This window comes from Syngnathus leptorhynchus, chromosome 3 (assembly GCF_054491065.1).
Source record: "Syngnathus leptorhynchus isolate UIUO chromosome 3, UIUO_Slep, whole genome shotgun sequence".
In the NCBI taxonomy this organism is placed as follows: Eukaryota; Metazoa; Chordata; class Actinopteri; order Syngnathiformes; family Syngnathidae; genus Syngnathus; species Syngnathus leptorhynchus.
The window spans coordinates 1,371,805-1,393,727 of NC_141197.1; the positions used below are offsets into that span (position 1 = coordinate 1,371,805).

The 21,923-nt window shown below is 39.4% G+C and overlaps 1 protein-coding gene and 1 long non-coding RNA gene across 3 annotated transcripts; one reads left to right on the forward strand and one right to left on the reverse strand.

Moving 5' to 3' along the window:
- Nucleotides 1–2,548: 2,548 nt before the first annotated feature.
- On the reverse strand, nucleotides 2,549–7,288 carry LOC147058796 (uncharacterized). Of its 2 annotated transcripts, none has more exons than XR_015065649.1 (3): nucleotides 7,135–7,288; nucleotides 3,942–4,059; nucleotides 2,549–3,850 (listed from the first exon to the last, which is right to left on the reverse strand). It is a non-coding gene; the product is annotated as an uncharacterized LOC147058796 (long non-coding RNA). The 2 variants fall into 2 exon arrangements; XR_015065650.1 differs by having other exon boundaries at nucleotides 7,060–7,288.
- A 12,557-nt stretch (nucleotides 7,289–19,845) lies between these two features.
- cart3 (cocaine- and amphetamine-regulated transcript 3) lies at nucleotides 19,846–20,966 on the forward strand. The gene is made up of 3 exons (XM_085907373.1): nucleotides 19,846–20,064; nucleotides 20,410–20,493; nucleotides 20,611–20,966. Exons 1-3 carry the CDS (start codon nucleotides 19,864–19,866, stop codon nucleotides 20,716–20,718), a joined length of 393 nt encoding a protein of 130 aa, XP_085763499.1. The 5' UTR covers nucleotides 19,846–19,863; the 3' UTR covers nucleotides 20,719–20,966.
- The last annotated feature ends 957 nt before the right edge of the window (nucleotides 20,967–21,923 follow it).

A 21,923-nucleotide genomic window follows, 5' to 3' on the forward strand; every position in this document is an offset into this window, starting at 1 on the left:
ACATGTTAATTACCGTATGCTTCTAGAAGCAAGTGATAAACATAATCACAGCAAAACTATAACAAATTTTTACTACGTACATTTTTCAATCAGAGAGGCAAATAAACTTTCTCGATGAATTTCAGAGTCTGCCCTTGCTTTTCCTCAAGCACACCATAACACAATATTAATATAGTATACACAGTAATTTATTTATGAATTGGTAGAAATAAGGCTCGGTTCGGAAACAGGTGGATTTTTTTTTCTGAAACATCACAGCTATAAATGTAAGCAATCTGTATTGCACAAGATTTTATGATATAAACTTAAAACACAAAATACAAATATCTCAAAGAAACCGATGTGTTGGGGGGGAAAGTAGACATCCCCCATATATTTTCAATTATTTATTTGCTGTAATTCAATACAACTGAGACAAATTTTAGTCAGCTACGGTGCTGTATCCAGATGTGACATGAAAATGCTGGATGTGCACGCTTCACTTGTTACCAAAATCTTAATCCACCAAACCATAAAAGACTGACGAGCGCATGTAAAACTCCTTTGGGCTTTGAGCGACAGACAAGACAAATAAGAGCCTCGGGTTGAGTCGTTCAATGCCTGAAGCAATTAGGCGTGTAAGCAAACGGGTCAATAGTGAGCAAATCAGCTTCGTTCTTGACTGTCCTTCATGACCTTCATTGCTGTCTTCAGTGGACCATTCTTGAGCTTGGGTTTGCCTTCATGTACTAAAAAAAAGAGCCCATGAGGTTTGTTGAAATAATTGAAAAATAATGCAGGTATTGTCGTTTATTTTACTGGATTGATGAACAGCGCAATACAGATCTGCGCTGAGCTGAATATTTTAATTTAACTAATGCTTTAATTCACGTACAATTTGCACACTCATTTTGTTAATGATGTTATGGTCTTACTGATTGATTATAGCCCTGGAACCACTAGATGAAAGTACAATTTGAGTGGAAGTAAGACTAATCACCAGTCAGTGCATGTACTCAGTGTTACTCAAAAACAAAATTTCTAAATATTAAGCCAAGAGAGCAGAAGATGAATTACATCTCCTACTTGGATGTATTATTACATACATGCTCGATGATACAAAACACCAAACATTTGGTATTCAAGCACTTTTGTATGCCAATGTAGAAAACAGTGAAAAATGAGTGTGTCATTTGAAATTATGCTCACGGCCAACATTTTATTTAAACCTAACAAACAACCTGAAAGCAGCAATGAAGTTGTTTGGAAATTAATCATGATGCAAAACATGTTATTTTAGTTCTGTGTTTGATATGAATGCTGCTATTATTGAGTATCGTGAATGAAAATGTATTTTATCCATTGCACTTAATCACACAACTGACTACTCTAACCTTCATTTCCAGGTAGCCTACAAATCAGCAAAAGTTGTTTGCATCTATTTATGGATAGACACAAAGTAAATTGCACATACTATTTCTGATATTTGTATGAGAATTTTCTTTTTTTTTTTTTTTTTTATTTTTTTTTTTTTTTATATATAAACATTGTACATCGCAACTCACATGTCCCAAAAACAATATTAAGGACATCAAGGCCAAATTGAGCAGACTCAAAAATGTTTTGGTTTAAACATAAAGTCCATATAATGAATCCAATCCTAAAGTTTTAGATGCCTCTTATTTCATTTCGAGCCGCAAGCGGAGAACGCCATCATCACCCTGTGTGGCACAGAGGTGCTTGAAAGGAGTCTGACTTTCGCCTCTTGCAAGGGACTATTTATTGAGTGAACAGGTTTTGGGGGTCACCTCTGCAAACTGGTTAATCAGTGCTCTTTGTTTTACAAGGTTGTGGAAACAGATACTTGTGGAGCATTTTTAGGTAACTAAGCAAGAATGTTTCCACATTGTTTAGAAGGTTTCAAAAACTGCAGCGATTGTAGAAAGTTTCAACGTGTCAGGGTAAGGTGTTTAACAAAGTCAATGATTCTAGTCAACATTCCAACATAATCATATGATCAAAATAATGTCAACCCTAACATAGTATTTTTTCCCCAGTACTTTTTCACCCTAACAAACTTAAATGACAAAAATATTCAGCAATATGTGACCATCAATGGTTGTTTGTTCTCTATATGACCAAGAGGAGTGGAGCAATAATTTGATGGCAGGACATTGACGAGGGAGCAACAGCAATGTATAAATACTCTGAACACTGACACAGCACACACAGTTTGGTAACCTTTCCATTACACATAAGGCAGACCTCATTAACATCATGACACATTGATACAACACATTCAGTAGATAACAAGACATTCTTATGAGGATATCTTTTTCCTTCTTTTCCCCTCCCTTTTCTTCCCTTCCGTATTCCTGCTTGCGGACAGTATTGTTGCATAGCTTGTCGTTTCATCTGCTGAAGTGCATTGTGCACTGACTGCCGTAAAACAACCCAAGATCTTCCAAATGAAGAACCAACTGTTACTCCACATCTTTGTTTTCTTTGCTCAACGACGGTCATCTTGAACAAAACGCAACAATATATACATAATTTTGAAAGAGGTCATTTCTTTCTATAAAATGCATGCAATGACTTCTTAAAAAACTTATTAAAAAAATACTTGCCAGCAAAAACTCTTTGCTGTGGTCCATATTATTTTATGTGCAAATGTCTCTTCATTGTGCAATTAGAGTGCAATAATCAGAGTACAAAACTGCTGTGCACAATGTTAGTGTAAATGTCACACTTAACTTCCTGCCACCAGAAGATGGCAACGTTTCATCACATATAGGCTATATTTTGATGTAATGCTTCAAACTTCCTCACAAGTCTGAGTCTACCATGAAGTTGTGGGCCTTAAGGGATGACAAACAAACTTGTTTTGGAATATTTGATTCATCAGTTCTGTCTCAATTCAAACTGGACACTAGAGTTGGTACCTTTGTGCTTTGTGAATGATGAATGACACGTGTCTCTGTGTGCAGGAACAAAGCTATTTTATTGCAGACAGGTATAGGTTGTAGTGTCTTATTTTTGTTTAAAGGTATACTGTGGTAGAAGGGAGGAACATGTCTTTATTCCATGACTCTCTGCCAACGACTGTGGCTGGAGACAATTCATCAAAGATACATAGAGAGCAGGACATCACAAAGGACAAACACATCACCCAACCCAGACACATTTCAGTATTTTCTGGACAATATTTCCAGATAGCATGATTCAGTGTTTAGGAGCTTTCCATCTCATTGGAAAGCTGAATTTTAGACCTTTCTATAAAGGCATAGCATATGTGAATGTGAGTTCGGGGCCCAAGTATAACGTGATTTCATGTAATGATTGGGTGCCACATAGATAGTAGTGTGTGTGTGTGTGTGTGTGTGTGTGTGTGTGTGTGTGTGTGTGTGTGTGTATGTGTATATATATATATATATATATATATATATATTTATATATATATGTGTGTATATGTATGTCAAACATTTCAAACCTTGTTTATGACTCTTTTGCACACAAAAAAAACTCTAAATCAAGTACATTTCAAGAAACAAGTTAAAATGACTTCAAAACGGTACACTTTCTGTGTACTTGGCCGAGGGCTCGATTTCAAGAGCCACACACACTTCCTGACTAGTGCGTGGCGGAACACGGTAGATGCCGGGAGAAAACGTCGACTTGTGTTAACTGTGACATGATTGTCTTGGAGACACTGTTAAAATCCACCTCAAGTTGCTTACCGCTCATGCAGTCTGTTTATGTCATTTGACACATTGTGGATGGGTTTTCCACGCGTCGAGATGAAAAATGCATCTGTTGCTTTGCCACTGCTGTTGTACTGTGGTCGAATGTAGTCAAAGTAGGCTTGGAACCACTGTGGAAATCAAGCGGGCAATTACTGGACTACCAAACATTGCGAGCGGTAGGAAATCTGTACTGAGCATCTTAGAAACTCAAGAACTTACAGCTTCTTCCTCTCGCGTTAACCCGAATGTGGCAACCTGCCGCATGGCCATTTTGTGTTTTCTTCACTCCAATATAGGCTCTGTCCGTCTCCACTCTTCTTCCAAGCCACTCACTTACCTGGAAGACAATGGAAAATAAGCCAAAACGTCTAAGAGGAACAATGTACTGTATTCTGTATATCCCATGCCTCTTTGACTGCTTTTACAAAAAATTGGACTATGAAATGGAAGAACTTTTCAAGATCTCTGCTAAGAAGGTTAGGGAGATATCTAAAAAAGTGGCTATTGATTACTTCGCAAAACATGACTCAATAATTATATAGCCAGCTGATAAAGTGGGCACAGTTGTAGTGTTAGGGAAAGAAAAATACATTTAAGAAGCCCTATGATAATTGAAAAACTCTAATTTCTATAAAAAAATGTCTTTTAATCCAATGGATTGCACAAAGGAGAGACTAAATGAATTGTTGTCTGGATGGTTTGAAAACAAGAACATGAGTTCATTTTAGTGACCATCCATGTATTCCTACATTTTACATGCTTCCTAAAAGTGCACAAGTCCCTTGAATGTCCCAGGCCTATTATATCTTCCAATGGGTCTCTTACTGAACCTCACTCCCAATTTATAGACTTTCATATAAAACCTCTCACCCAACACCCACCCTCCTATATCCATGACACTACTCATGTCTTAAAGATCTTGAACGAGATGACTGTTTCAGATGGTTCCTAACTATGGATGTAGAGTCTTTGTACACAAATATTGCCCATGACAATGAACTAAAAGCCTTACACTTCTTTCTATCCAACAGGTCTTCAGACTGTTTACCTCCATCTGATTTCTTAATTAATCTCACTGAATGGACATTGAAAAATAATATCTTTTTGTTCCCACACCAATTATACATTCAGGTCTCTGACACTGCTATCGGGACATGTTTTGCTCCAAATTATGCCTATCCCTATGGGAGAAGAATTGTGTCTACAATAATGTCTACAGTTTTGATTGATTGATTGATTGATTGATTGATTGATTGATTGATTGATTGATTGATTGATTGATTGATTGATTGATTGATTTTATTGGCCGATTATACAGTGACAAGATAAAGCAATTATGTTTGCCTAATTTGGACTTGGGCTAAAGATGAGTTGTTCGTGTTTCATGATTTCTTGAATAACAATGAAAGAAATGTCAAACTGTCTATAGAACATCAAAAACAACTTCTTAGACCTAACTATCTCAAAAGGGCTGGATAGCCGACTACATACCACTGTTTTTTGCAAAACTACAGATGGAAGTACGACGTTGTGAGCAGACCATCCTGTCTGACACTATACCTTTTGGACAATTCCAACGTCTGAAAGTATGAAAAGCAGGCCTTAATCATGTCTCATCGTTTTACACAGAGGGGCTACCAAACTGATGTTGTACATTGTGGTAACAACAAAGCCCTCTCTGCTCAGAGGACAGATTTGTTAAAAAGGAAGGAAAATAAGTCATCTAGTCAAGAACAAGTTTACTTTATCACAAAATATAGCAGCTTTGTCAATACTTTCAAAAGGATAATTTTGTCTAAAAGTGACCCTATTTTGAGAGAAGTATTTCTAGTTCCCCCCCCCAAAAAAAATACGCTTGGGAGGGCCCCCACCCCTACACATTTAGAGATTACCTGCTGCTTCCTCTAAGCAGAATCATTCATGTAGACAGACGTGAAATTAAAATTGCGTGTGCATAAAAAGTGCTTGACAGCAAACAATAATAAAACAGACAGTTCCCCGTCATAATTTAGTTTGATATTTCACTAAACTGTGTTATGTTAAAGCTCAAAACAGATTTACTAAGTCTGGTGTTTGGTAGAAGCAGTTAATCTTTTTTTTTCTTTTTATATAAAATACAATGACCAAGTAATTTCCCCTAGTGAATTTTGGCAGAGTAATAAACTGAATTCGAAGCGGCGAGACTGAAAACAGAAGCATTTCTTTGGACATCACCATAATCCAAGAAAGATTAGAATGTGATGTCACTATCCTTTCCACATTGGGGAAATATGTATGTATACTTTATAAAAGTGACAGGAGAGTCCATGTGGAATAAAATGTCCTAAAAATAAATGATAAAAAAAATTCCATCCTATTAGCCAGTCTCCACTTTTCTATCCCACTGTATCATGGATTCATTTCCATTTTGCATTAAAAAGTGGATTTGGTTAGAAAACATTACAGAACAGTTCATAATATCAAAGTTGAAATGATGTTGATGTCGACTGAAAGAGTAGTGTAAAATAACACTAAGACGTTGGCAAGCAACTTCAAAATCTATAAAAATTTCGGGCTTGATCCAAGTATCAAAATTGATTCTAAAATGAGTATTGGCATATCATCCATTCCAATCATTTATTTCTATGATTTTTCATTGAATCTTCGAGCAACCCTTTTAGAGGACGTTTTCATATGTCCATGTGATTCCTAGTACAATTCTACTTACATAAAAGTTAGTTTAAATGAGAATAGCTTGAAGTTAACTGCAAGTAGCCTACCTGCAAAGCAGGCCGCAATTTTTCCTTTTGTGTTCTCTCATTGCAAGGCCAGTGGAAAGGAAACCAAAACAATGGTGAAAAAGGTTGCATTGCCTTATTTAATGGATCAAATCGAAACAAGCTAGGAAAAGGTGTCTTGATTTCAGAGAGGCAGATACTAAGACTAGGCAGATTACTACTATTTTGTACGTTACAGCTGAAAACAGTCCAGGTATGTTTCCATTGAAGATAGTATCACACAGTTAAGAACTCAACAAGAACATTCAGTTTGCACAAAACATGTCACTCAATAGGACAAGCAATTTAAAATGGCATAATAATTTTTTAACTCAAAAGTAGTAGGTATCGGTATCAGCGATACTGGCGCCGGTATTTACTTGGTATTGATCGATACCAAAATCTCAGGCATCCATTTTTATTGTGTGTTTATGCATATCGTTAGCCAAATGCATGTATAAGAAGAGTTATCTCTGCACTGGCAACCAACTGGAGAGAGAACACTGCATAATTCAACCACAAATGTGAGTCCTATGGGCAGACAGAAGCTAAAAGGTCCCAAACTCACAACCCTTAATTACCTCAGTGACGCACAAGAGAGCCTCTGTCGGACGCTGGGTTGTGGCAGTGAACTCGTGCAAATGTGTGATATTTACCAATCCAGTGAACTTGATGTTCTTTTGTCCTGAGGGCTCCAACGCAAAAGGGCAGAGTGAATTTTTCTCTCTCTTTATTATTACCACGATGTCGTTATTCTATCTTTACACTGACAGTGTATGTATTCTTTTATTTCTCTCAGTTCAGAGAAGCTTGAATATTCATCCAAAAAAATAAAGGCAGATCAAAGCTGCTTCACCATTGCTTTAATGCGCTTGAAATATTGCGCGACGTAACGCTTGAAATTGTTCAAAGAGCCCGACCGCCCACTCATGCAGCAGATCTTGTGTCTTGACTGAACTTGCCAGCCTTCAAGGGACTCGGCATTATGATTTAATGGGAGGTGATTGACAGATTTTGCATTAATCATCTCTTCCTTTGGATGCACATGCTTTTGTTTCTCCACGTTCTTTATGCAGATTGGTTTCGAAAACTTAAAATAAAAACAGAGCTGCCTGGCCACGTTGTGGTACTGGCACGTTGGGGTACTTGCACGTTGGGGTACTTGCACGTTTGTAGTACTTACATAAGGCAGCAACTCTTAAATATATAAAAAGCTTGAAATAACTTTTTAAGTTCAGATCAAACACCCAAACTTTCGAGATGAAATCTCTAGGAGGAGTTTGTTCACATCTGACCTCTACAGAAGGCCAAAAATTGTGCCCGATTCCAAAAAAAAGTTCCTTCCTGAAGCATATGGCTATAAGATTTTTTTTGTAAGTCTTTGGCTGTTACATATACATGTTTCTCATTTGATCACAGCTGTAGAAGAAAACCGGGAATGATTTGTTCAAAATTTGTAGGGGGCGCTGTAGTCAGTAGTCAATATTTGAAACACATGAAATGGCTAAAATATTGATTGTTATGCCAGGTGTATTATGTGTACAGTTTTATGAGTTTTGCCCAGGTTCAGATCCTCAATAAAACAGCACTATTTTCCTTTGTAAACAGTGCATGCGACGAAATAAAAAGCTTTCAATAATTTTTCATGCAGCAGTTGGTTAAATGACCCCTGAAAATGTGCAAAAATTGGTCAAAATTGTACTGTCAAAGACTCATAACCCACTTCCTGAACATGTTAGGGGATAGCTATCTAAGTCCTTTTTGTACGTCTGAGAGTGCCCCACGTGTTTCACAGTTTTTGTAGCCGTAGGTCCAATGCACCAGGACAGGGCTCCAATAAACCACTCAAGAGGGCGTGACACACCCATTTTCTTGAACTTGTGTTTGCCGACTTTAAGATATCAAATGTCACGCCTGATGTTTCTGCGAAATTTTTAGTTCACGTTTAGTCCCTCAAAAATGTGAGTTTTTCCACAGAAGAATAATAAGAATTTCTAAAAGTTTGCTGCTCTGGCCATAATAAAAAGGGGAGGGGTAAATTGTGACAGATTAAGTGAAGGTCTGGATGAATTTTGCCTGGAGGTTTCTACCAAGCTGTCTGAGAGAAGGTGCAAGGCTAAGTTGTAGCAATCAGGCCATCTTGTATTCCACTAATTGGAAGAGTATTGATATCATCAATAACAAACGTACAGACAGAAAACAGATAATTACGATCATGGTTAGGATGGAGGAGGCGACCCCTGCCACGGTAAATGTATCTTGTCAAATATGGACTCTGCTGATTGATGCCTCAATGTAACGTAACGGCAATTGAAACAACCAGCTATTATGGAGCCTCAGAATCATAAAAGTCAATATTCAACTCTTCTTTTACCTATTTTTATTAAACCTAAATGTCTTTGCTGTAGTCAAAAATCTTGTCATATTTAAACATATGTGGGATACAAACCAAATGCACTTTAGTCATATTTAAAACTGGTGTTTAAACACCTTTTGGATTTCTTTTGGATATTTTTTTCAACTGACTGTAATTAGTACTGCAGTTATGTTACACTGCGCTGCAATAACTCATGAATGAAACTGCAGTGAATCATTGATGGTCTTCATTGGAATAAATTACCGCGCATGAGAATGCCTTTTTGGCATTGCTCTTCTTTATGAGCCATGGCTCATCCACAATATATTTTATTTTTATCCACATTATCTTGGTCCATTTGTCATCAAAAGGCCCTTTATTTCTACTTACCACACATAGGCTCAAAAGTTACATTTGAAATGCAACAAGTTAGCAACTGTTAGCGTTTGCCCGACATTTTATCAGGATTAGAAATGCGATACGATGACATCAATAATTTCATTTTCCCCGAGCTCCCAATCAATTTAATTGACATGAATCTAGTATGAATTGTTTTTTTCAAATGCCAACTGTCAAATGCAATTTTCTTTTTATTAAAGACGCTGCAATGACATATATGCTCTGCCAGTGAGCATCCATCAATAATTAATATCACCCATATGTCATCAGTTTGGAATGCTTGGAACCCCAGCTGACCAGCAACTACAAATACTGTAGTGCTGCATATTTACTGCTTTCGTAACAAACTGACTCAAATGTGCTAGGGAGCAGTGCGACTAATTGACAGCATTGTAGGGCTACATAAAAGAAAGGTAAGATACATGGTTATTTTAATTATTCATATAAAACAAACCTGTCTCAACTGTGAGGCTTCCCATTCAGTATTTAGTGCCAGTGAGCAAAATCTAACAATCATATAACATCTACTTTGAGTGCCGAAGGAATGCTGTGCCATTTCCTTCAGGGCTAAACATGCAGATCAATTGAACAAGCGCATCAGCCCTCGGCTGTAAAAGTGAAGAATGTGTTCAATTATTAGGAAGTCGGTTAGTAATGCTGAATTATTGACAAGGCAAGCACCGTCGACAAGTGGTTATCACGTCTGTATCACAGTTAATTCCTAAATTCTGGGTTCTACTATTAGCTGTGGCCTTCCTGTGTGGGTTGTCTATGTTCTCCCTATGTATTCATAAACATTTAGTTTCACACATTGATTTATTTACTCAAAGATTAAAATGTCCACCCAGCAGTGCCAAGTTTCAATGCAGTTATAGGGATATCTTAATGAACAGCTTTCAATGAGTGTGATTTAAAGTAACGTAGTACGTTGAAGTCTTCACATGACTCACTCGATCACAGAATTGGATTCAACAGCCTCAAGGAAAGCTATGGTTTTTTTAGTTATTTTGGAGACTTGCCATCACATTTCTGGCACCAGGGCTGTAATGATACACATTAATCCTAGCTTATTTCACAGACTCCGATGCAGCAATTAGTGATGAGTCACTACGGGAATTACAAGTCCACCCTGCTGATTCTTGATTGTGCGCCGGCTGATGACCAATCAAACTAATGCACGGGAAAGACATAGTGATGTATGTGTTCAAGAGCTCCAAGCTGAGAGAGGAGCTGTGATGTGATCCTCTTATGTCTCCTCATCTTCATGACGCCTTTTCTTCCTCCCACCCCCTCAATTCGCTCTTTGAAGGGGAGCTATGTGAACGGAAGATGCTTGTAAATGCAGAAAGTCAAAGCTCCAGCCTTGTTAAGAAATATCCAAAGAAAAGTTATTTGTGCTCAATCAGACTTTGCATGAAACAAGGAAGTGTAACAACACTCGTGTCTTGTTTGCCACAGAAAACAGATGAACCCTGTTTTTAGGGTTAGGGATTAACCCTCCATGTTGATTACCCTTAGAATTAGCGTGGAATGAGTTTGTAATAGTCTTTCATAACAAAGTTCAAGAGATTCAAAATGCAATAAATTGTTACTTAATGACACAATTACATTCTTTGAAGCCATTTAAGACACCTACGGCCCTATTTCTGGTGACAGGAGTAAAACCACGTTTTCTGTGCACCTGACAATTTGCTCACGGGAAATAGACGAGACTATTTGACACCAGTCTCAAGTTGTGGCACAGGTTGTGTATTACGTTTGTGGTAAATTTGGAATAGGGACAAGGTATTTCTGTTATTTGATTTATTTCATCAAAAATTCTTAGGATTTTAATTACCCATGGAAAGGTGTTTTTTGTCCTATAATCATTACGGTTAAGATAATGACTGTGTCATGCATTTGCATGACCAGTGCCCTGGACAGCGCATCTCTCCTGCTCCTTCCGTCCCGTCAAGTAGCCTTAACAATGATTGCCTTGCGCCCAGCTCGTTAGCCGCTCTTATCTAAACCCCGCACACGCGACCGTCTCTGTCAGTTTGTCCCACGTTGCTATCCTGGCCTGTCTGGTGCCCGCTTTCCCCAAATTGACTCAAGTGGCTGACTTAGCCTGTTGATCTGTTGCTCAACCTGTGTGTTTGACCTCTGCCTGGCCTAACTCTTTGCCCGTTATTCGACCACGAGTTTTGCCTACACCCTACCTGCTTTGTGTTTGCTTCATTATCTGCCCAGGTATGACCTTTTGCTTGTCCCGACCACGAGCCTGCTTCGTCCTTGCCAACTGGGCAGATTTATCTGCTCCGCTCCAGTGATCCACTTCCTCTTTCCCTCCAATACAGTAAACAAGCGTACTGTGACGCATTTGGTTGTCCAGTCTGTCCCGTTACAGACTGTTATTTGCATTTTTACTGGATTGTCTGTTTTTAAGGGCTCTCATTCACGTTTATTGTTTGATTCATGCTGTAACGCTGTGTGTCCACATAGGGAAACAAGGCATCTTAAGGAAAACAAGTTTTGTGGAACATCAGTATGCTTCAGCAGTGTCCGGCTGAGTTTGCTTCAATTAAGCCGAGAAAGTATTAGAAAAATTTGCATACCAAAAGCTGACTGATTTACTCCTAATAATTCTTTAAATACTTTCAAATCAAGCTTTAGGCCCCACCACAACACTAAGCTAAGATGCTGGCAAAGTGTCAGGGCTTTATATTTAAGACCGGAGCAAATCCAGCACAGCACGTGACGTAAGTCTGCGTGTAGTCATGTTAACTGTGACTTGCATGTCTGCGGACTTGATGTACACTGCATTGCCAAAAGTATTTGCACCCATGCAAATAATCAGGATTAGGTGCCACTTCCATGGCCACGGGTATATAAAATTAAACATACAGGCCTGTAGACTGTATTTAAGAACACTTGTGAAAGAATGGAGCTCAGTGTATTCCAGGGTGGAAATATTTCAGGATGCCACACACGTATTAAGTCTAGTGGTAAAATTTCCATCCTCTTAAATATTCCAGCTGACTGACAATTGTCAAGTCAATCTTATTTATATAGCCCTTAATCACAAAGGTGTCTCAAAGGGCTTTACATGGCCACAGTTGACAATTATTCTCAATTAATTGTATTATTGTGGAAGCATTTGGAGATGACAACAACTCACGACTAGACATGGGACTAGGACATGGGACTTCTAGGTCGAGAAAAACCCTGCCACTGTTTGGCTTTAGCCATAGCCGAGTGTGGTTCTATTCAACCAGCAGGTAAACGAGCTTGTTTACATGAACATTAATGATTAAGAGAACTACTAATATTTTACCTTATATCTATGAAGGACATATGTGTCTGCAAGGCTCAGTTTCTGCCTGCCTGTGCCGTAATCAAGTTCACCAAAATGGTGTCAGACCAGCTGCCACTATTTCCACGTGGTTCGAGGTATAACGTCAAACAGACTTTCTGCCACCACGTTGACATTCCGCCTGGCATATCTTCAAGGACACACCTGGAATGCCCAGCATGGTGCCTGCCTTGTGTCTGCAAAACAAATTTGAATACGCCAGGATTTCCGCATGCACCATTTATGAAAACAGAGCCCTCAGACATAGGCCCAATCCCATTCCTTTCTCTTAACCTCTTAACCAATCCCATTCCTTTCTCTTAATCTCTATCTCGCCACTTCCCCTAACTTTGCTTTGGAGAGACAAAGACAAAGGATTAAAAAAGTAATGCTCCTGGGAATTGGGAATGCACTATAGTAGACCCGTGACGTCGTCAATGTGAGCCGTGTGCTAGTTGTGTTGTAAGGAGACTATTTAGCGCAGAGGCCGTATAAACTGGCTCTATAGTGAGTGTTTACCAACAACATAGAGCATGTAATCGTACCAATGTATAGAACGTCTACTCAACCACAAGTGTCATTACAATGAAAATCAATAAATAATACTTTCATAGGTGGTTTTCCCGTATCTTTTGACAATGTTCTTGTCGCTTGGTGCAGAAGTGGCCGACTGTGTGGGAGTCTTGTCATCTAGGGAGGTCGGGGTCTATCTTAGTCATACGCCCCTCAGGTTTACGGAAAATTGTGAAATGTCTTGATTCTCATGAATGGCTTTTCTAGGGGGAGGGGACGAGATAAGAAGTAAGGTGGGGTATGTGGATTAAGCCAGTTCTGCTGTACGTAAACAGACTGATTGTCTGTGACATAAAGAAACCAAATTAAAATGTGACCTTGAGACTTCTAACACTTAATGATCAAATTCGAACCCAAGAAACCTAACCCTATTGGACTCAGACCTGAATTTTAATGGCCAAACTAATGACATCACCATACTATCTAAACTTTAGATTCTAAAGTCATTTCCAAAATAAAGTGAATAGTGTCTACACCTGACTTTGATGGACAAATAAAACTGTAACAATTTGTTCACTAGGCTTTCTCGACAGGCTGTAAAACAGCAGTACATCAAAAATGACTACCCTGACTACAGGCAGGAAATAGAGCAACGAACGGTATATTAGCCCAGTGCTCACGTCTTTCAACTGGCTTCTTCACTCAGAGAATAGAATCCAAAACAGCTCTACTTGTGTATAAGTCTCACGTTCAAGTGCAAATGTGCATTGCTTACACTTTCGAGCTAAATGAACCTTCTCGGCCTCCGAGAATGAGCGACGAGTCCACTCCTGGTGCCCAGAGCCAGGACTCAAGATCGATAACCAGGACTTATCATTTCAGCTTTATTCTGCTTAAATATAGGACAGTCTGTCAGAAAGTTTAAAACAGCCCTCAACTTTGATCATTTTTAAATACAGGCTGAAAAACAGTTTTATTTAGCTGTGCATGTGACAACTGAAATTAGTTTATCAACACTCCTCATTTTTAATTACCGTAATTTTCGGACGACAAGTCGCGTTTTTTTTTTCAGCTTCGTCATCCCATGATCGAATCCTTTGTCCTTTATGTAAACAACCGCCGCGCGGCACCGGTGACGTCACTTGCAGTTCAAATGACAGTAATCCCTTGCTACATCGCGGTTCGTTTATCGCGGTTTCACTACATCGCGGATTTTGGAATTTTGAAAATTTGTGAAAAAAATCTCATATAAGTCGCTCCTGAGTATAAGTCGCCCCCCTCCCCAAACTATGACAAAAACCGCGACTTATAGTCCGAAAATTACGGTATATACTAAATCTGTGCGGCGCGCGCGCGGCATTGTTGACATTAAGGACGAGGAATTTAATCGATGGATTTAATGATTAGGAGTGACACAGATGGTTTGATAATATTGTTGTTATTTGAAATATACTTTATATATCGTTATATGGGTCTGTGGAATAATTGGAAATGCAACTTACGAGTCCGATGTCAGCGGGGCGGCACATATGCGGCATTGTTTACATAAAGGACGATTGATGGATTTAATGAATTGGAGTGACACAGATGGTTTGATATACGTGTTATTTATGTAATACTTATTTGAATAACTCAGTCAATAACATCAGGCCCGTTCTCAGCTCCTCGTTTGTGTATATGTCACGTTAGCATACCATATCGTTTAGCTTGTTGTCGCTGGTTCATGTCTGTTCTTGGTGTTGGATTTTAACAAAAAAATTTGCCACAAAAGTGCGACTTATACTCTGGTGCGACTTATATATGGTTTTTTTTTCACTTTATTGTGCATTTTATGGCTGGTGCGACTTATTCTCCGGAGCAATTTATAGTCTGAAAATTACGGTAATTAATGATTATTTTCATGTTTTATGGAATGAACTGATGTTGATGCATGAATTCCCTTGTCTATGAATGGTTATACGAATAAACTTTATGAATTGTCATGCTAATAAACTTGCCCTTCTCTAACAAGACAGCTCAGATGCAGCCATATTGTTACCTGTCACTGAACCTGGCATAAATTCTGACCTTAATGAAGGCTCCTTCTCTGTCAGTGTGCCCTTTTACCTTGTCTTATCCGTCCCAATCCACCTTTCCTTGACTTAAGAATTCTAATTTACCTAAAGCATGATGCAAAAATAAAGGTAACTTCATCTATTATCTAAAACACAAAATGGTCAAAATATTCAGAAGCTTGATTCTGATGCATTGTAATGTGGCCGATATCACTTCACACTCAATGGGGCTCTTAAAGGAATGTATTATGGCACTTCTCTGATAAATTTGTTTTGATTATTTGTTTTTCTAAATTGGGACAGAGTGCTCAAATGCTTTTTCCAGACAGCATATTGCAAATCATTAAGAACACTACTGGGCAGCTGAGTAATTATAAAGAGTAAAAAAATGACGATGATCATGGTTCTGCTTTCAAAGAACGTTTAACTTTCCTGACAAATAAACTTAATTAATCGATAATGAACGATTAATCGCCCAGCTGTTGATGTATGTACTTTTTGTAAATGACCATTTTAAGTTGGGGTCTATTCAATGGTAAGGCAAATTGGTTTCTACTGTTGGAAACCACAACATCAATGCCATGGTTAACAAACGCTATGTGGGCACAAAGCCACGGTACTAGGTTTAGGGAAAGGCAATGTCTTGTAGCATAATCTAATTAGAGATTAGTAGATGATGAGAAATATTAAGACCCATATTTGCTCCATAGCAACAGTAGCATGGTAACATCAGTGTTGCTGTGCGATCCAAAAAGCAAATCTCTGCAAGAATAGCAAGGGAAGTACATTGCACAGACGTGCGTGCTTCACTTTGATGTTGTTGCGGGATCAGTTAGTGATTTAACATGTCAGATGACAAATTATCGACGGAGTCTCAATAGTTACTATACTACTCAATTCTTCTATAATAGCATCAATCCTTGCTTGTCCAATTGAGGGTCACAGGAAGAGAAGGAGCTACAATTCAGAGGTGTCAAACTAATTTTTTTGTCACGGGCCGCATTGTAGTCATAGTTTCATTTGGAGCGCCATTATAACTGTCAACCCAAATAAATGAATGAAGTTCTCATATTACATACAGTATAGGCTACACAACAGACTGATAAATAACTAGTTTCGAAATCTGAGACTAGTAAAAGCTGTTCACTTTTTTTTTTTAACGATGAATGGTAATAAAATCTGCTAGCAACATCTCTATTTTTTAAAAGTGAAGACAATTTGCAATTTTAGTATTGACACAAAGTCGATGCACAATTTGTCTTTGCGGGCCAGAGTTTGACACCCCTGAGCTACATGGTCGCCAGTGGTCCTGCCACATGTGGTGGCCGTGGTCGAGCAGGTCATTCAGTAACCAGAGAGTTGTCTATTTAGCTGTGGCTATGTAGTTAACCACCACCACCAGAGTGTAAATGTATGAATGTATGAATGCATAAATAATATATCCACAGTAAAGCATCTTTAAGTGTCCAGAAAAGCACTATATATACAGTGTATTTGATGTATTATAATAATAATAATAATAATAATAATAATAATAATAATTATTATTATTATTATTATTATCATTATTATTATTATTATTGCTGCTCGATGCCAACGTCATTCAAGAACTAACCTTGTCTGCAAGCTAGTTTCCCACGGAATTTGGGAGCTCACAAAACTCAGAAAATCCATCTTGTCATCTGATTTTCGCCGGGTTCTACCACTGGTGGTGCGGACCAGTCACAAAGCAACAGTATGTTTGGGGGTGGGATATATGGCTATGACAAAAACAAGAAGCACTGAGGCCAGGGGAAACAAACCAAACATGGTGACACCGGTGGACAAATGTATGGATGCTGCAATTAAATTCAGTTTTTGCAGAATCCCCCCATAACATATACATTTCCGCTGCCAACAACGAGGCTCTCTAAAGCAGCCACACCAGCATGAAGCCCTGGTCCACACACTGGTTGTCGGGTCTGGTCTTTTTTTTAATTTCCCTTTCTTTTCCTTTGCTGGCACTTGTGACATTCTTATCATGACATATGCACATGGCTGACTATGAAGCACTCATACATTACCATGCTCGTAGTAGACTTTACAAAGATGTGACGTGAGGAACAGACTCTGAAGAATGTATTTAACAGATATATGAATTAACAAGGTCTTTAATATTCTGACAAAGTAATGAGAACTCCTAACTTTACCCCAAGTTACAAACTATTTCACTTTGTGTTGAGCTTAAAGAATCTGAATCACCTACCACCAACTAAAGTTACGTAACTGGACCAACTGGGGGGACCAAATAGACAACTGTGTGACAGAAAAACAAATGAAATTGTGGTTGTGAATGAAAAGTTAAATTGATCGCCCACTCATTAAAAATAGGGGGATGTGAGTCATGCAGCCTCAAGCATGATCAAAGTTTTATGTGCTTCCATCTCAGTCCAAAAAAGCAGACAGAAAATCAGTGAAGTGTAACCAGAGAACACAAAAATGCAGCAAACAAATCGAAATAAAAAGCAGTTTAGACACAGTGTGGCTTTAGAAAGAACCAAAGTACACTGGACATGATTTTCACTGCCTGTCAAATCCAGGAGAACAACACAAAGACCTCTACATCACCTTTATTGAGGCCTTTGACACAGTTGATCATAATTTGCTCAGGCGCATCCTCATGAAGTTTAGTATTCCCCCCAAATTTCTCAGCATTTTAAAACAGTTTCACAATGGTATGCAGGCCTATGTACTTGTAGGCAGTGAACAGTCCCCCTCATTCCCCGTGAAAGTAGGGGTGAAGCAAGGATGGGTACTGGCTCAAGTGATCTTCAACCTCTTTCTGGCAACAGCCACACTCCTATTCCATCAATCCATCATGAAAGATAGTGGTGTCTCCATTGAGTTTCGCCTGGATGGGAGCTTATTCAACATCCGACGCCTTCAGGCAAAGACGAAGATGGCAGACTCCAACATCCAGGAGCTGCAATATCCAGACGACTGCGCACTGCTCACCCACACCCCTGATGCCATGCATTAGACACCATGTCATCATTAGAAAACAGAAGTACTTATCCAGGAGAGGTCTCCATCCCCTACACCCCCAGTGTTTACCATCACCGGCACACTCTCTCAAGGTCGTATAGCAGTTTTGCTACCTGGGCAGTACTCTGACCTCAACATGCCAGATTTTGATTAATCAGACATCCAGGCTCATGTCAACTCAGCCTCCTCTGCCTTTCGGAGACTGTACTCTCGGGAGTTTGAAAATAACAATCTTCGAACCTCAACGAAAGTGTCAGTCTACAGGGCGGTGTGTGTCTCGACTCTGCTGTATGGATCAGAAGCCTGGACACTATACTGCAGACACATCCGCTGCCTTGATGCATTTAACATCAGATGCATTCAACGCATCCTTGGCATCACATGGCATCACATGGCAGGACCAGGTTCCTCACATGGACATTTTGCAGCGCACTGAGTCCATAAGCATAGAGGCAATCTTGGCACAGAAACAACTCCGGTGGGTTGGCCACATCATTCGGATACCAGGACACCGATTGCCTCGTCAGGTACTCTATGGTCAGCTTCTCTCAGCCAGCAGAAAGCCCGGAGGACAAAAGACCAACTGAAAGGACCAGTGAAGAGGTGCGACATCGAACCCAATGAACTTGAGGCAGCTGTAGCTACCCGATCGCTATGGCGCTCACTGTGCCATGATGGGGTCATGTACCTAGAGGAGTGTTGCAATCAACACAGGTGGGACCTGCGGAGGCAAAGACACTATCCTGCAGTTCCAGAACCATACTAGCCCCCTGATCCAGGCCTTACATGTCCTCACTGTGGCAGGACATGTGGCTCCAGGATCAGACTTCATAGTCACATGGAATGGCATCGTCGCCAGCAACGACAGTCACCTATCAGATCAATTACGACTACGATAGACCGCCTAAGCGAGCAAGCAAGCGTGTGTGTGTGTGTGTGTGTGTGTGTGTGTGCGTGTGTGTGTGTGTATTTATTTGTTGATTTATTTTAAAAAGCAAACAATGCCTTTCACACAAACTAACTTTTTTTTTTTTAAAAGGACCAAGAGGACTCAGCGCCAAAAGGCAATGTACAAAAGGGCATCGATAACACGTATAGACAATTTAGCCTTTGGTTAATCCATGTGAAAGGCCATGCAAGCAAGGAGAACATATCAAAGGATGACTATCACCTTGTACTGCTGTTTGCTTTCATCAATGAAATCAACACACTATTGTGCTTATTTCCTCTCTTTCAATACTGACAACAAATGTTTCCTTTCAAACCACGTTTTTTTCCTATTTAATGTAATTATATTTTTTTCTATTTAAAGCGGCATACTTGTGTGCAGGATCTCTCTTTGGAGGTGGCATCTGCATATTAAAAACTACCAAATCGATTAACTCAATGTTGTCAGCTTTAATGTAATTACCCTAGGATTGAAATTCTGAAACGTTAAATGACGTTAAATAAATAATAACAGTCATCCACGCTGCATTCAGACTTGGTGTTGGTGTGACCCCCTTGAGCATTGTTTTTTTTTTTCTTGTTTACAAAGTAGGCTCAATTTGCCCAGCAACTTTTATTGGATGACTCACCCAAGGCGCCTGTTACGCATGACAAAACTTTGCGGAGGGGGGGAATCAAAGGGCGAGGTGGAGCAAGTTGATCCCAGGCGTCAAGTATAAAGGTGTTAAGCGCTCTAGTCCCTGTATGTGAGACAGGCCACATGATGACGATGTCGTGCACCAAGCAGAGCTCCAGGCGGCTCAGTGGCGCGCTCTTGTGCGCATCGCTGCTGCTGCTCCTGCATTCCTGTCCTCTCTCTCAAGCCCAATTCACCGACACCGAGTCTGAGGAAGATCTGACTCCCAGGGCCCTGCGGGATTTTTACCCAAAAGGTCCGAACCTGACAAGTGAGAAGCAGTTGGTAAGCTTGAGAATTTCTAATAGATATGCACAAAAATACCAAATGTGTTTTTTGTTTTTTTTTGTGGAATGAAATATGTAATGGAGCTAAGTTGATGGTGCCTCAATAAGTATACAGTAAAGTTAGGCATATATTTGAGAAAACTATTCTTCAATTGCTGTATTGTATCACTGAAAAAGAAAATTCCAGATTTTTGTCATTTACATATTCACTCAGAAAAGACCATTTACCCGAGGTTTTTTTTTTTCCTAGAAATTTGAACCTTTTGTGGTTGCTGTTTGATCTTCAGATGTGTTAATTTCTTCCATGGTTAAAGCAAACGTAATGTTGCCCTTTGCGTGGCAGCTTGGAGCTCTCCAGGAAGTTCTTGAAAAGCTGCAGACGAAACGACTGCCGGTGTGGGAGAAAAAATTTGGCCAAGTCCCGACGGTACAGACAATTTTTGTTTTTTTAATTCGTTTTAATTTTAGGCTATTATCAATTTTCAGTACGCGGTGGTGCTTTTCTGTTTTGACTGAATCTTGCTGTCTTGTGCGCCTCCTTCAGTGTGACATCGGGGAACAGTGCGCGGTGAGGAAAGGAGCACGCATCGGGAAGATGTGCGACTGTCCCCGAGGAGCTTTCTGCAATTTTTTCTTGCTCAAGTGCTTATGAGGCTGCTTGGCTCTCAATGTAGAATGTAGCATCAAGATAAGAAACTGTCACTCATTCCCATCATAATGTCATATTTTGATGAAAAGCTTGATGTGCAGGAGGAGGACAGTTGAAGAATATGTATTTTCATGTATGTATTTTGTTTATCACCGTCAAGTCTGTAACAATATACTGGAAGCACAATAAAGTCACAGAAACCCGCAGAGGGCTGAGGCAAGCTATTGTCACATATGAGCACTGAGTGCCAAATTCTGTACAATAATAATGCAAATTTTGATTGAGACTGTCGTGACATGCATAAAATTGTTACATAACAAAAATCTTGTTTCAGGTAAATGTTTGTGTATTTAGTTATGGCAGAAATAATAAATGGTGACTCGTGTTTTGTAAAGCAGTGCCCTTGTCACGTAATCTTTTTAAAATCGATGAATCACTCACCAACCACAATGAAGCTTGATAGAGATAAAGCAAGTGACACATTGATATAATAAACTGACCTCAAACACAACAAAATTGGTCTTTTAACCACACCAATATCAATATGTCTGCAAAAAAAAAAAAAGAAGATAGATATTCAAATGTGATCTTATATAAAGTGCCTGGTGATGAAGTCGTTCACCCTGACTTCCACACAGGAAGCGCAGTATGAATAGGAATGAGAGTGAAATTGCTTTTCTCTACGTATATGTGTCCTCATTGAATAGCGGCAACGTGTCCAAGACATGAGTCAGCCTTTCAACCAAAGTCAGCTGGCGGATGATTCGACTGTCCACGACAATTATGAACGTTCATCCACAGAATTTCATATCGGATCGGTCGCTGCCTCGTGCCCAGCTGAACATTGACCAGCTAACCTACGATTTAGAAAGGTACTCAAAGGGATGCAAAATGGAAAATATGGAAGCAGAGACGAGTGGTGGCTGTGGAGTTTTTGATAAGGCTTTTTAATAACATTCTAGAGGGTGCAAAGATGCCAGAGGAGTGGAGGAATTGTTCCCATTTTGAACAAAAGTGATGTGCAGAGTTGTGGGAACTATTTCATCAAGTTGATAAGACACACAATGAAGTCGTGGGGAAAGGTAGTGGAGGCCCCAATCAGGAATGAATTGAGGATTTGTGACCAACAGTATGGTTTCTCCTCCACAGGAAGTGTACCACAGATGCATTATTTGCCTCGAGGAAGTTGAGAAAGTTCTTTGTAGATC

Coding starts and splice junctions, on each gene's coding strand:
- cart3 (XM_085907373.1), top strand. CDS start 19,864: ATGATGACGATGTCGTGCACCAAGCAGAGCTCCAGGCGGCTCAGTGGC. Junction 20,065..20,409: donor TGACAAGTGAGAAGCAGTTG/GTAAGCTTGAGA, acceptor TTTGCGTGGCAG/CTTGGAGCTCTCCAGGAAGT. Junction 20,494..20,610: donor AATTTGGCCAAGTCCCGACG/GTACAGACAATT, acceptor CGCCTCCTTCAG/TGTGACATCGGGGAACAGTG.